General features: G+C 45.2%; 1 protein-coding gene across 6 annotated transcripts in view; it reads left to right on the forward strand.

Annotated features, from left to right (window-relative positions):
* The first annotated feature begins 994 nt into the window (after positions 1 to 994).
* The window catches only part of UBR4 (ubiquitin protein ligase E3 component n-recognin 4), a 2945062-nt gene continuing 2932463 nt past the window's right edge, over positions 995 to 13593 (forward strand). For all 6 annotated transcript variants that reach the window (XM_069611069.1, XM_069611071.1, XM_069611072.1 and 3 more), the window contains exon 1: positions 995 to 1155. In XM_069611069.1, coding sequence (XP_069467170.1) covers positions 1034 to 1155 — 122 coding nt within the window. In that variant the 5' untranslated portion in view covers positions 995 to 1033. The remainder of the gene's footprint in view (positions 1156 to 13593) is intronic.

Here is a 13593-nt window from a genome sequence, read left to right on the forward strand (position 1 = left end):
TCTCTCCCCCCACACCCTCAGGCATTCATCTATAGTATTTTCAGAACATACCAATGGGAAAAGTATACAAATCCCGATTTACATTACATTTATTTTATTTACCTTTCAGAAAAGTGCCTTCAGAAGAATCTAGCTTCAAAGCTTTATCTGAAAACGTCCTTCTGACTTATTTGCAGAAGCTTGTTTGAGCATGTTTTAAGAAACAGTGACTGCCCCAGTCTTATCGAGACATCTGATCATGCTAACACAGCCTGTTGTCTACTGTCAGTGTCAAAAGAAAAACCAGCGCCGTACATTTGACAATTTAGCTGTATCATGACTGTGTCATGACTCGTCGATTGAAGGTGGTTCAGTCCCTTTTTTACCTCAATGCATCAATGCGCCTTGAACCACAGTTTGTGGATAAGTGGTGGCCATCTTGGATACACGCATGCCATGAACAATTACGGAAGTGGCTACAATTTCCACATATGTAGAGATCTTCCCAGCCTCCTAAAAGGGTCCTATTGCACCACGCTAGTATGTGAGATTACCACTATTCCTGCACTTATAATTGGCAATACCGGCACTTAACTTAAATTCAAACCGCACAAAGTGATAGCTTTGGGGACAAAACGCAGACCGGCCGCCTAAAGAAGCAGGCTTTTGTTGCCGACATGTTTGGGCTCTTCACCTAACCTCATTGAGAGCTGCCGGTCAAGTTCCTGATTGGCTTAATTTATGCTTATGACTCAACGGTGGAGTTCGTGCCGGTGGCGGCCATTTTGGTAGTTCAACGAGAGTACTTCTAGAGTCAACCAGGTGGCAAATGTTGTGAATTCTGAGATTGCATCTTCGTTGGTGTGAAGTCTGTACCATTTTCAGTCTGAGTTTAAGCACAATAACATGCAGGCGCACAGTTAAGACAGCGTCCACCTTCAACAAGAGGACACCCAGCAAGGCGGGCTAAGTGTCCACGCACTGCGTCTGACGCCTGTCACCGTATTAGGTACGTCACTTCCGGTGCCGTAGAGTGGTCTGAGTAGCACTGGAGATGGCGGCTGAGGGAGATTCGGAGCCGGGTTGGGAGGTGTCTGTACGCCCTTTACTTTCAGCTTCTTACGCCGCTTTTGACCTAAAGGAGCTGCCGCCCTTGCTCAGCGCAATAATTGAGAGGTAAGTGACGTCACGTCGTGTGTCCTAAAACATTCTTGACGCTTCTCGCCCAATGGAACAGAGGACCACGGCTCCCAGGGTGCTCTGTCGCTAGACCGGAAGTGTCTGATCTGTCAGTGAGACAGCATGTTACTTATGATGTCATGGGCAAGACATAGATGTCTTTCCTTAAAGTTGCCCGCTGCTATTATATCCCCCTTACCCCACAGGGTTGGGTATGGCCACCTGTCTCCAATGCTGGTTTTAAACTTTCCCGCTCATCCACCGCATACCGCCATTGGTTTTGTTCTCCTTTATTTCCCCTCTCTTGATCCCCACTGGCTCTGGTTCACACCATGCTCCATCTACTGATTGCTCCCGTTTGTTATTTCTGCATTTTACCTATCCCATTATTGACCTTTTGTACCTCAACTACCTCTGTTGTCGAGTAAACCACCAGTTGTGAACGCCTCACCTCTATTTTAGCACCCCTTAATTCCCCCACCTACACAAACTTGTCCTTATATCACCACATTATTAAGCCCCATCTTGACAAACACCGCCCCCCACCTCCTCCGCCCTCCCTCTATGATATTCACTTCATGCTTTCCCAACTCTGCCTGTCTCTTCCTCCAGCTCCTCGCCCCTGGTTCTGGTCTGTAGCTTTGTCCGGCCACTCACGCCCCTTTACTGTGCTCTCTGCTTCTGTTCCACCTCCCGCCCCATCTCTGCCTGGCTCTTTCCTACTCAATATGGTTGCTACACCGGTGGCTACAATGTTGCTGGCTTGACTTTGGGGCATGTTACACTTTTGCCCTGATCCGTTCCAAGATCCTCTTCCTCATCCACAAATGCATCAGCAGAGAGTATGTAAAATATCTTGGCAACAAAACCCCAAGTGCCAGGCTATTATTGAAGTCTATGTAAAAAGGACGAGTATACTCGTCCTTGGGACTTAAAAGGTTAATGCTCGCTGTGCACATTAAACAAAACCTTTCCATTGATCCTTTGAACGTGCTGCACCTTGAAAGGAGGCACCCGCTTTGAGGTCTATTCGCTATACACTTTGTTGTGCATTGCTTCCACTGGAACCCCATTAGCAAGTGTTTATTGTTCTAAAGTGCCGTATCATCCTGCTCTTTTCTATGCTTTTGTTTGTGTTGCAATGAGGTGAGAAGTAAACTTGTATTATGACCATTACTCCACCCTTTGCAAAGGAACACAGGGGGATTGTACATATAACATGTATAAATGGGTTTCTTTCAAATACTGTGTGTATTTGCGTGTATAACTTCTCAGTGTTCCAGATGACATCATAGACTATAAGAGTGATGCTAGCGTTGTCTACCAGATGTCATTTGGAACTTCTTGGTGCAATATATCCCTGTAGTTGATAGCTACACATGCATAAATATGCCATAGCATTTCGGTGCTGAACTGCCCATGTGGGCGGTACAAAGACTTATATGCTAATGGGTATTTCCCCTCTGTGAAAGGAACAGTGAGCAAAAAGCAGATGGCTGCAAGCTCTCAAAGTGGTTAAACACCACAGAATGGGTTATCATACCACGTTCTTTCGAGAGATGGGCGCCTGCTACCTTTTTTGTATAATTCTGTATATGAACTCATTTTCATGGCTCCAGGGAAGCGGCACAACTGCCTGTTTTACTGCTTCAAATCAGGCTAACCACTTTTTTATTTTTAAGTGTTTTGTGGTTGAATAAACCTAACAATTGCATACTTTTTTTCATTTCATAAAAGTTACAATTTCATAAATGTTCATTAAACCTTTTTTAATTCATACTACTAAGAATCACATTTCATTACATCTTGTGTATTTAAGATTAACACACAACCTTGTTAAAGGGACGTTATGGTTAAGTTGCACTAGCAAAAACCTATGAAACTCAATGGAAAAACATTGTTACAGGGACGTTATGGTTGCAGGTAAAACCGAAATTCGACAGTTATTTTAAGCTAAGCAACCATAACTCGAGGCACCAGTGTGCACTGGAAGGACGAACACCAATGAGATCAAAGATGCCATCACAAATCTCATTGATCGACATCACATGTGCATTTAGTTTTCATAGCCTCCACAAGGGATTGTTTTTGTAATGGTGGCAGAAAACTATCAAAGATTATTGGAAGAACTGTCATGAGATAAGTATTCTCTTGTAAGTGAGGAGCCTGTTTTGTTGGGTGCCTACCCCAGTGGACCTCAGCGCCCCCTCCTTGATGATTGTTGATTTAAAAATCACGGTCGCGTGACTGAGTAACGACGAAGATTCCTGGCTCCCTTACTCCGTTGAATTCAGAATGCAAAAAACTGTTACTTTAGCTAGTATCATGCGCCCTTGTCATGGAGGAGAAAAAGAAAGACAAACACTGCCTCTTATTCTCCAAGTTGTAGGCTTTGAGCTTTTAATTGTGCATTGATTTGACATCTTTTAACGTATGTGCATAAAACTGTTTGTGTTTGATATATAACATGTATACAATGATTATTCCTTTTTTCTTTTTACATCTGTAATGAATATGACATTTCTGTTAATGGAATTTGATCAGCCCTGATTTGAAAAAGACACAGACGTTGAAAAACGTGTAATCTTAAAGGGCAATCTGAGCACCTCATTGGCCAAAGGACATAGTCCCATTTCTATTGGCCAGCATGCTCAGAAACAGCAAATGTGCAGCGTGCCTTTCTCCAAGTACCGCCAGGGCTGAGCCCCAGTAAAGCCAGAGGAGTCCTTCTTCCTATTGGCATGCGTTACTCTGACTCACACCTTGAGCAGCACATGATAGGGCAATCGCTACAGTCTCATTTCCATAGTCCCACATGGTGAGGAGCGTCGAGTGTGGCATGTGCGAATCCCCAAGTACGTCGAGGGTCTGTCCCCAGTGCAGCAGGGGTCCCTCTTCCTATTGCTGCACATCCTAAGCACCTCATTGGACAATCCCCATAGTTCCATTTTCGTGGCTGCGCTCCCAAAATCCCTCCATGTGACTTTCGTGCGGCTGTGGGGGAATAACTTGCATCCAGGGAAGGGGGAGTTCGTAGTAAGGGGCAACTCTTAAGAGTCTGTTTTTATTAAAAACTTTTTTTTAAAGATCCTTCTACAAAAACACTTTTTTTTGTCTGTTTTGAGTAGCTTTTGAGTTTTCTTCTACGCACATTTAGTTCAGTAAACTCTTCACTGCATCCTGTACCTGAGCAAACGAAACTGCTTTGCCAATGGAGGACAACAAAATGCAATTTTCTTGGACAAACTCTGCATGTCAACAAGTAATAAGGTCACTGTTGCAGAAGAACATTCCATGAGCGGACAAAAGTGTACATGCTTCTCTTGATGTGACACCTTCCTTCGTCTGGCTCGGCACAACATCCATGAGCAGTAGGCCATGCTCTTCACAGTATTGTAGATGAGAGAAGCACCCTTGGCTATGGGAAAAGCGTCCTCACGACACCCAGCAACCTCCTCAGTCTATGGAACAAATGTAAGCAAGGCAGGTAAACCATATGCATGCCGCCGTAAGAAATTACGAATGTGCAACTGTTTCACCTCCCCTCCCTGTTAACCATACCCACTCTACTTGATTGGCTAATCCCCGCACTGGCATGGCGGTATAAAGGGAAGATTTTGCCACGTGCACATCCCAAAGCGCGTGGCCCGCACCCCTGTAAAACTGGTATAGTCCTCCTTCCCTTTGCACCATCTTCTCTGCAGCTGTACCTCATTAGGTTACTGGTAAAAGGCATACACGCATCCATCAATTGCATTAAAGGAGCCATCATCGGACACTTTTGCTGCTGTGCAACACCTGAAATGTACCGTTACACATGCACAGTACAAATGTTGTACCATTCCAAAGCCAGTCCACTGCAAAGTTCAATGAAGTATGCATGATTTCTCCCTCCATACACATCCACACGGCCACCGAAGAAGTGGCACGTGCCATCCAGAATGTACCGCGTAATCCGCTACCTTTTCGTGATAGTGTGGGGGGGGAGGAAGGGGTGGTGAATCGTGAACAATTAAACAATATAAAAGTAGGCGGGGAATCAGTCTTCCAGCATATATGTGTGAACGTTTTTATTTGATTTTGAAAACATTTTTTTTACTTGCGTGCAAGCACATTTTTGTTCTGTAATTTATCTTTGTATGCGTTTGTTTGCCTGTCCTCACATTTTTTACAACATTCTGGTCAATGCTTCTTGCACAGTGCGGAAGAAAACTGCATTGTCAATGGCGCTCAAATAATTGCCATTTCTACGGAACCACTGCATATTTTGCGACCTCATGATCTCATAGTGGGTGGAGAAAATGCCAGCAGTCTGCATACACCGACTCAAATCTGTTTATAACACACCTTCCGACCGCTGGTTGGGGACAAATTACACCGTCATGGACCCACACTTCTCTTGCTGTGATGCGTCAGAAAACCACCTTGGCAGTAGGGAAAATATGCATCACTGCGTCAGCAACCTCATCAGTAGATGGATTAATCGTCCACACAGCATGTAACCCAAATGTGCACTTCCATAGTGCACCACGACACACTCCACGTTCGTGACGGACGCCACATATCTGCAAAGGCGAACCATCCAGTTGAGACTGCAGTCACCCTGACAGACCCAGAAAGCATCCACTCCTTCCAACCCGAAATTACCAGCAAGGCCTCTTTGCTGGTTATCACAGACGATAAGCATGGTCCGTCTCCATGTCGACCACCCTCATGACACAGTATTGTGATGAAATGGTAATGCCCCTTCCTGTGAACCACGCCCCTAATTTCCTAATTGTCTATTTACCACAATTCGATTTCCACCCTGCTCATAATGGGAGGATGTGCACGTGCGCTTCCCCATCTACAGTGAGGGCGACGGCCCAATAAAGCTGTGCCAATACTTCGTCCCTTTGCACAGTCACTTTTTGCAGCACTCCCCAAATTGGTTGCTGTCAAAACAAGCATGCACCAATCGCATACAAAACCTCTGCATTGCATACTGTCATTTCTGTACACTACTCCCTTTTTTTTTTTTACCGTTCAACACTCTCAGTACATGTTCCGTTTATTTGGAAAGCCCCTCCACCAGAAATGTCTGCTAAAGAAGGCAGTATTGCAGCATCCACAAACATCCTAACACGCCTCCAGCACACCTTTAGGTATGCAGACAACATTGACCCACTGCACATCCAAGCAAGCGACCATGTGGGCACCCAACATTATGCACAAACGTTTACATACGTAGCGCCAGTTCTACCCATCTCCTTCAAGCCATAAAACACCCAGGCCCAAAATGTGTCACAATTAGCAGAAGCCGCAACCATACTGCAGCCTGCACCACCCCTTGCACTACCGATCACACGCTTTTGTGTCACTGCCAACCTATGCACACCACCTGCACAACATTGGGCCTACTTCAATAAATGTGTGCACAGTAACCAACCACACATACGCTGCCCTTTAACCATACCCACTTCCATAGTCACATTACGAATGCACTGTACCCTGTGGCCACACTACCCAACTTCTCACTGCACCATTTCCTGCCACACACCAAATACTGTGGCATGTTCCAACTATCACCACAACCATAGAATGCACAATTCATGCTTTGGAACTCACTTGGTCTGCTGTAGCATGTCAACAATGTCCTTCACACGCTTTTCCCAAACATCACCACCCTGTACCGCATGCACTGCCAAACCTGCATTGCTCCAGTAGGTCCGCTCCTTGCACACATCCCCCCCCCACCGTAATTAAACTTAACATGTCAGCATATCGCCAACTACCACTCTGCACATATGGACCACTGATACAAGCATTGCACCCAGTGCCCACACAGCGTGACTTCTCTCTGCAGCAATTCCAACCAAAGGGCACCGCCATAGAGGTATGCAGTAACAAATTGCAACAGTTACCATAATGTACACACAAGTCACTCTCTCCTGCATCCCTGTACACTTTTAATCACATACCATGGGCGTACCCACTACCATTCACAAACTATTGTGCCACTCCCAACCTACCCACAATCTCTTTGCAACAGGTGCCTATAACGGCTGAAACGGGCTCCACACCCATTCCTTACATGTCAGCACCCTCTAAGTCATGCACATTGAAAAATGCATTACTGGCGTCCGTGTCCTCAAGGCCTAGGCTCTTGCATGCATGGCCTACGGCCTTGGGCCATGCATCCAATAGCCTAGGCCTTGAACGCACTCACACCAACGTAATGCCACCATGCATGTCTCCAAGTCAGCTTCTGTGACAATCCACATAGACACCACTGCCACCAACACTGCTACCCAACTTGTACACTGCCATAGCGCTACGCAGCAGCAAATGGCAGAAGTTAACATGACGGCCATGTGGGCAGCTACCATTTTGCACAAACGGTCCACACGTAGGTAGCAGCACTTCTATTGTATCACTGGCAACGTATTCACCCTACCTTCACAACTTTGGGCCTGCTTCAATTAATGTGCACACAGTAGCGTAACCAGTCACAGATAAACTGCCCTTCAATCATACCCACTTCCATAGTCGCATTACGTATACACTGCACCCTGTGGCCACACTACTCAACTTCTCACTGCACCATCTCCTGCTGCACACCAAATGCTGTGGCATTGTTCCAACTATCACCACAACCGTGGTATGCAGAAATTGCGCTTTGCAAGTCACTTGTCCTGCTATAGCACTTCGCCAATGTGCTCCTTGCGCATTTCCCAAATATCACCACCCGGTGCCGCATGCACTGCCAAACCTGCATTTCTCCAGTGGGGCTGCTCCTTGCACACATTCCCCCCCACCATAATTAAACTGTACATGTCAGCATATCGCCAACTACCACTATGCACATATGCACCACTGGCACAAGCATTGCACCCAGTGCCCACACAGCATGACTTCTCCAACCACAGATCACTGCCACAGAGGTATGCAGTAACAAACTGCAGCTGTTAACATAATGTATAACGAAGACCCTCTCTCCTGAATCCCTGTGCACTTTCAATCACATACTATGGGCGTACCCACTGCCATTCACAAAGTATTGTACCACTCCCAACCTACCCACAATCTACTTGCAATAGGGGCCTATAACGGCTGAAATGGGCTCCACACCCATTCCTTACATGCCACCACCCTCTTACTCATGCACATTGTAAAATGCATTACTGACGTGCAGGTTCTCAAGGCCTAGGCTCTTGAATGCATGGCCTACGGCCATGCATCCAATGGTCTAGGCCTTGAACACACGGCAACGTAATGCCACCATGAATTTCTCCATGTCACCTTCGGCGACAATGCACATAGAGACCACTGCCACCAACACACTTACCCAACCTATACACCGGCATGGCGCTACGCAGCAGCAAATGCCAACAGTTAACAAGATGGCCACGTGGGCAGCTACCATTTTGCACAAACGTAGCACACATAGGTAGCAGCACTTCACACCAACTCCCCCACACCATAAAACATGCAATCACAAACATAGGTCGCACTTAAAAGAATGCACAAACATACCACATCCTCTACCCACAGCCATGCACAAAGTACTGTCACTGCCAACCTACCCACAATCAGTTTGCTGGACTAACGCTAATGCAACCAGTCGGCACACACCGGACTTTGCAAGCACCACCCTGCACCGCATGCAGACAAACATGTCTTCCTGCGGTGTATATGATGCAGCCCTACTGCCTCAGTGCATGCCCTACAGGCTATGGTCTTCGACCATACACCCAATAGTGTAATCCTTCCACAGACCCACCGCACCTTCATTCACCCATGCATGCCTCCATGTGCCCAACTACTGCTTTCCACCCGCAGCGCACCGCCACCCTGCGCTCCCACCTAACCCATCTCATGTGCAATTCACTCCTCATCTGCAAAAGAGCTGCCACCACTCACCATGAAAGCAGTTCCTCGCAAACAGGTCAGGGCAGAAACTAAGGGACCGTTACTACAGCTGCCTCCGTCACCACAGAAAATAGTAGTCTGTGTATGTCACATGATCCACTTCTCACTCCCCCAGCCATTCCTTCCTTTATGGGCACTGAAACAATGCGTACACTACATTTTGCAGACCCTGCCGCCGCCACACTGTCCTCCGATACACCGTGGCGTCTGTCCCCAAAAAATGTGGACGTGCAGCACGCTTCCCTCTAGCCAACCACCGGCCCACGTCCGAACTTCTCTGACACCATGCTGTACCTCGATCCAGTGACACTTCTGTCCGCAGAGCGGACCCAGATATCACAAATCTTTTGGGACATGCATTCCAGTGTTTTGTAACAAATGTACTGGTCCGATATCCATCGAACGCACACAAGGGTGTCTTCCGCCCAGCCGTTCGACCTGTAGCCGTGCGCAAATTTGTTCCCCATTAGTCTTTGGGAAACCCCCCCCCCCCCCCTCCCTCCACCCCTGCCCCCTGCACAAAACCTCTCCCAACTTGGCAAAAAAAAATCAGTCGGCCATATACTTTTTTTGCAAAGTTTGGTGAGGATTCGTTCAGGGGGGGCGCGTGCTCTTCTTATGAGTTTACCAACTTAACCATAACTACACGCCCGCTACTGCAAGCCGTGTAATGTATATTAAAAAAGGCTGATACTTTTTCCTTGCGTTTAAAACTAACAATTTATAAAAAATAAAAATGGGAATATGTAAAGAAGTGATCATTTCAAAAATTGTTAAAATATTTATCTTTCCCACAAGGAAGATAGATTAGATGGGGACAGCTCTCTATCCTTTCACATAGATGGGCAGCCCCTCACTGTCTACCAGGGTAAGTACACCCTCCCATAGGGACATTCAGTACCTTTTACAGGGACATTTACCTAGGTGCTCAGGTTACATAACATTAGGTGTCTCTGCTCACAGTGTTGACCTCAATTATTGATTACAGCCAAACTATTTTCTCCTCCGTGTATGCCATTTGTCTATTATTTCTTATCTTGCATACAAAATAAACACATAATCACACGATGCAGTCTTTTTGTTTGTGATAATGGTTTTAAGGCCTTGAGCAGTATTCGATATTGCGCCCTCCTGCTAGACCATTGTCTCCGGACTCTGTTCCAGATCAGATGTTAATTGGCACTAGAGCCACTTGGGGACACCACTGCTGTAAAGAATCATAATTGAGACCTTCAGTTATAGGGTTGCATCTGATGCACATGGTGACATAAGTGGAAATGAACTTTCTTAGCAGAGTGTTGCAGAAGAAAAGCCACAGAAAAACAATGCTGTGTAGGTAATATGCCCAGCCCTTGGATGTTAAGTAGAAATAAGTGAGGAGGAGCTGGGGTAATCCAGATAGGAAGAGCAAGGAGAGCAATATGAAAAGATAAGCGAGTGACAGCAAGACGTGAAGATATGTTAGGATGACGCTAAAAGTGAGTAGCTTTTGACATATATTTAATATAAGGGGGCCCTATGCTGTTAGGACTTGTGACAGATAATACACACATAACAGTTTGTCCTAATGGTGAAATTCAATCCTCATTTCGTGTGTGATAATAAGAAAAAAAACATGGCATTCAATATTTATTTCCCTTCTGGTTCGTGTTTAGTTATTCTTTAATTCAATAACTGACTCTTTTTTTCCCTATGAAACACATTTTTCACGAAGGGCTTTTATTCATTGCCCATTTTTTCAAGTTTATTACATAGTTTTAAAAACGAGGACATTTTCACACATAATTTAAAAAAAGAAACAACGAATTTAACAAATTTCATGTTTGATCTTAGCAAAAAGCATCCCAATAAACGTATCAAAGGGCAAAAATTGAGATATTCTGCACATCATCTCAGGATATCGTTCAGTCCCTTTGCTCATTTGCTTTCACGAGGCTCTGTTTCAGTTTTTCCAAAGAATAATGATAGTGCAAATGTTATTTTGTTGTTGGAGCCCTCAGGTAGAATCTGCCACCAGTCCTCTGCACATCGATCTGGATAGTGTCCATATTCGGAACCCATTTGTCTCGCTCTTTCGTCTCTCATCAATGGGCAAACTAGGACTAGATCATTCTTCTTGGAAATTACAGAGCCTAACCGTAATGGTAGTTTTTTTCCCCACGTCCGTCATGCCATGTCCGACATCGCGTGTGTAGAGGTGGTTCAGTCTAAACTTGAGGAATTCTGCTCTTATATTCCTGCAAGGGAAGTTCACAATGTATTCAGGTATCGTGCAATTTTTTGGGCTTCTACCGGGGCATTTCTCATTCTTGCGTGTTGTATACTTTTTTTCACTGGTTTCGATACAATCCTTCTGATATAACTTTTTTTTAGCTGCATTCGGATTACGTATTTAGCTGCTCTATTATGTTTTCTCAAGAAATTTTCCATTGATTTAGGAGGCTATCCACCTCGTTAAATGTGTCATCTTTTTTAATATTTCAAATTGAGGGATATCATCGCCTCCAATCACCTTTCGATGTAGCACCAGTGCATTCCACATCACAACAGCTGCCACAGATGATTGGCTGACCTTGTACCTCATACAGGCTGTAGGAAAGCCTTTTGGTAGATTTAGGATCCTCCTCCAGATAACATGTTCGCACCTTGTCCAGATCTCATAGTGGCAACCAAACGAAGTCTCAGCACCATAGGTCAAAGCTGGAATTAATTTGTTCCTATAGAAGCAGATAACGGGGAGCATTGAGAAATTGCCATACTTTGTGTGCAATCTGAACGCTTGTGCCGCCAGCTGATTGCATTTGGATGTGATATTCTTCATCATCGGCTCGTCATTGATGTTTGAGTTTATTATAATTCCCAAATATTGTGTTTCCTTGACCACGTTTAGGGTCTCCTTTCCAAGCATCCAAGTAAACTTTCTTGTTCTGGTGTTCTTTTTCGTTCCTTGGAGGTTTTTGAGTACCAGTTCCTTGGATTTCTTTACATTTATTTTGAGACTGTTTTCATCGATATAGGTTCTCAAAGCGTCGATTTTTCCTTTGAAGGCCAATTGGTGTTGTCGAGGAGCACAATATCGTCAGTGTATATGATGGTGCTGATTTGAGTGACGTTGATTTTTGGTGGGAAGGAATGAGCGTCTACTGTCCTCGCATCCGAGAAGAAGAAGTTGAAGAGCGTCGCTCCCAACAGGCTTCCTTGTTTCACTCCTTGTGATGTTCTTATGGGTATGGTTACGTGTCCTGTTTGTATCTAGCCGGATTTGAACAGAAGTCTCTGAGTAGAGCGCTTTTTATGACAGCAATTAAGCTCACTGGACAGCCTTCATTCGACATTTTTGTCCATAAGAGCTCCCGGTCCACACCATCAAAGGCGTGGGCCAAGTCGATGAAGGCGACATATAATGGCGTCTTCTTCCTTTTTCAGGACATTCAGAATAAATAAGTTTAAACTACAGCCCACGCCTTTAACAAATCCGGTTTGTGTCATATCAGCAACATCGGCTTGCTTGATCCATGTTGGTAGTTGGCCTACTAGCTGAATAGCAAACATTTTCCCTACTACATCAAGTAACGCTATCGTCCTATAATTCTTTGGTTCAAGCCTTGAGCCTTTTTTAAAGATGGGGACAATCATGGCACGTTTCCATGTTGTTGGTACTTTCCTGTTGGTTAATATCATCTTGAAATAGTTTTTTTTTAAATTTATTTTTTTAAGAATAGCATTCGTCAGACCGTCTGTTCCAGGGGCTCGAGGTGAACGGAACTTCTTGATATTATCATGTATGTTTTCCCTCGTGATGACAATGTTCAATGCTTTTTATTTTTTAAACTTTATTTTTGGGTTTTCTAAATAAACACAAACAAAATTGCACCAACGGGGTGCAACAACAACAATTGCGCTGCTCTGCTCACCACCTGATACCCCCCCCCTTCCAGCCCCCCACCCATGTCTGTGGTTTGAATAAACATTACTGTTATCTCGCCTTCCTCTCGCAGGTCGTATTTGGCTGTGCTTCAAATTGGTTCATGTCCACTTTCATTATTTATGGAGTTTGCATTTGTGAGTTGGTATCTGCTGATGTTGAGAGTAGATATGTCAGGAGGACGTGCGTGTAGGGGTAGCGTTCTTAGGAATTCTGTTTCCACATCTTGACAGTACAGTATGTCCTTTTGCCAGGCTGCTAGAGTGGGGACTGGTCCGCGACCCCACGTCATAGCGATTCTTCTACGGGCTAGTACTAGGAGGAGGGCTGCGAGTTTCCTTGTTGAGCGAGGCAGGTATTTGGTTAGACTAAGGAGGGCCGCTGTGGAGATTGGTGACGGATCTTCTCCTATTATTGCAGCTGTTGTTTGCAGGACTTGGGTCCAGAAGTGGCCAGGCGAGATGGACATCAGCAGCCATGGCACCACGCCTTTCGCATTTTGCTGCTGATTCTGGGTCTGTGCTTTTTGGCTGGGGTGAAGTATGTTTGATGCACGAAGTTGAAGTGGATTTGTTTGAAGCGTGTGTTTATTGCCACTT

This window comes from Ambystoma mexicanum, chromosome 8 (assembly GCF_040938575.1).
Source record: "Ambystoma mexicanum isolate Mex_15411 chromosome 8, UKY_AmexF1_1, whole genome shotgun sequence".
Lineage (NCBI taxonomy): Eukaryota > Metazoa > Chordata > Amphibia > Caudata > Ambystomatidae > Ambystoma > Ambystoma mexicanum.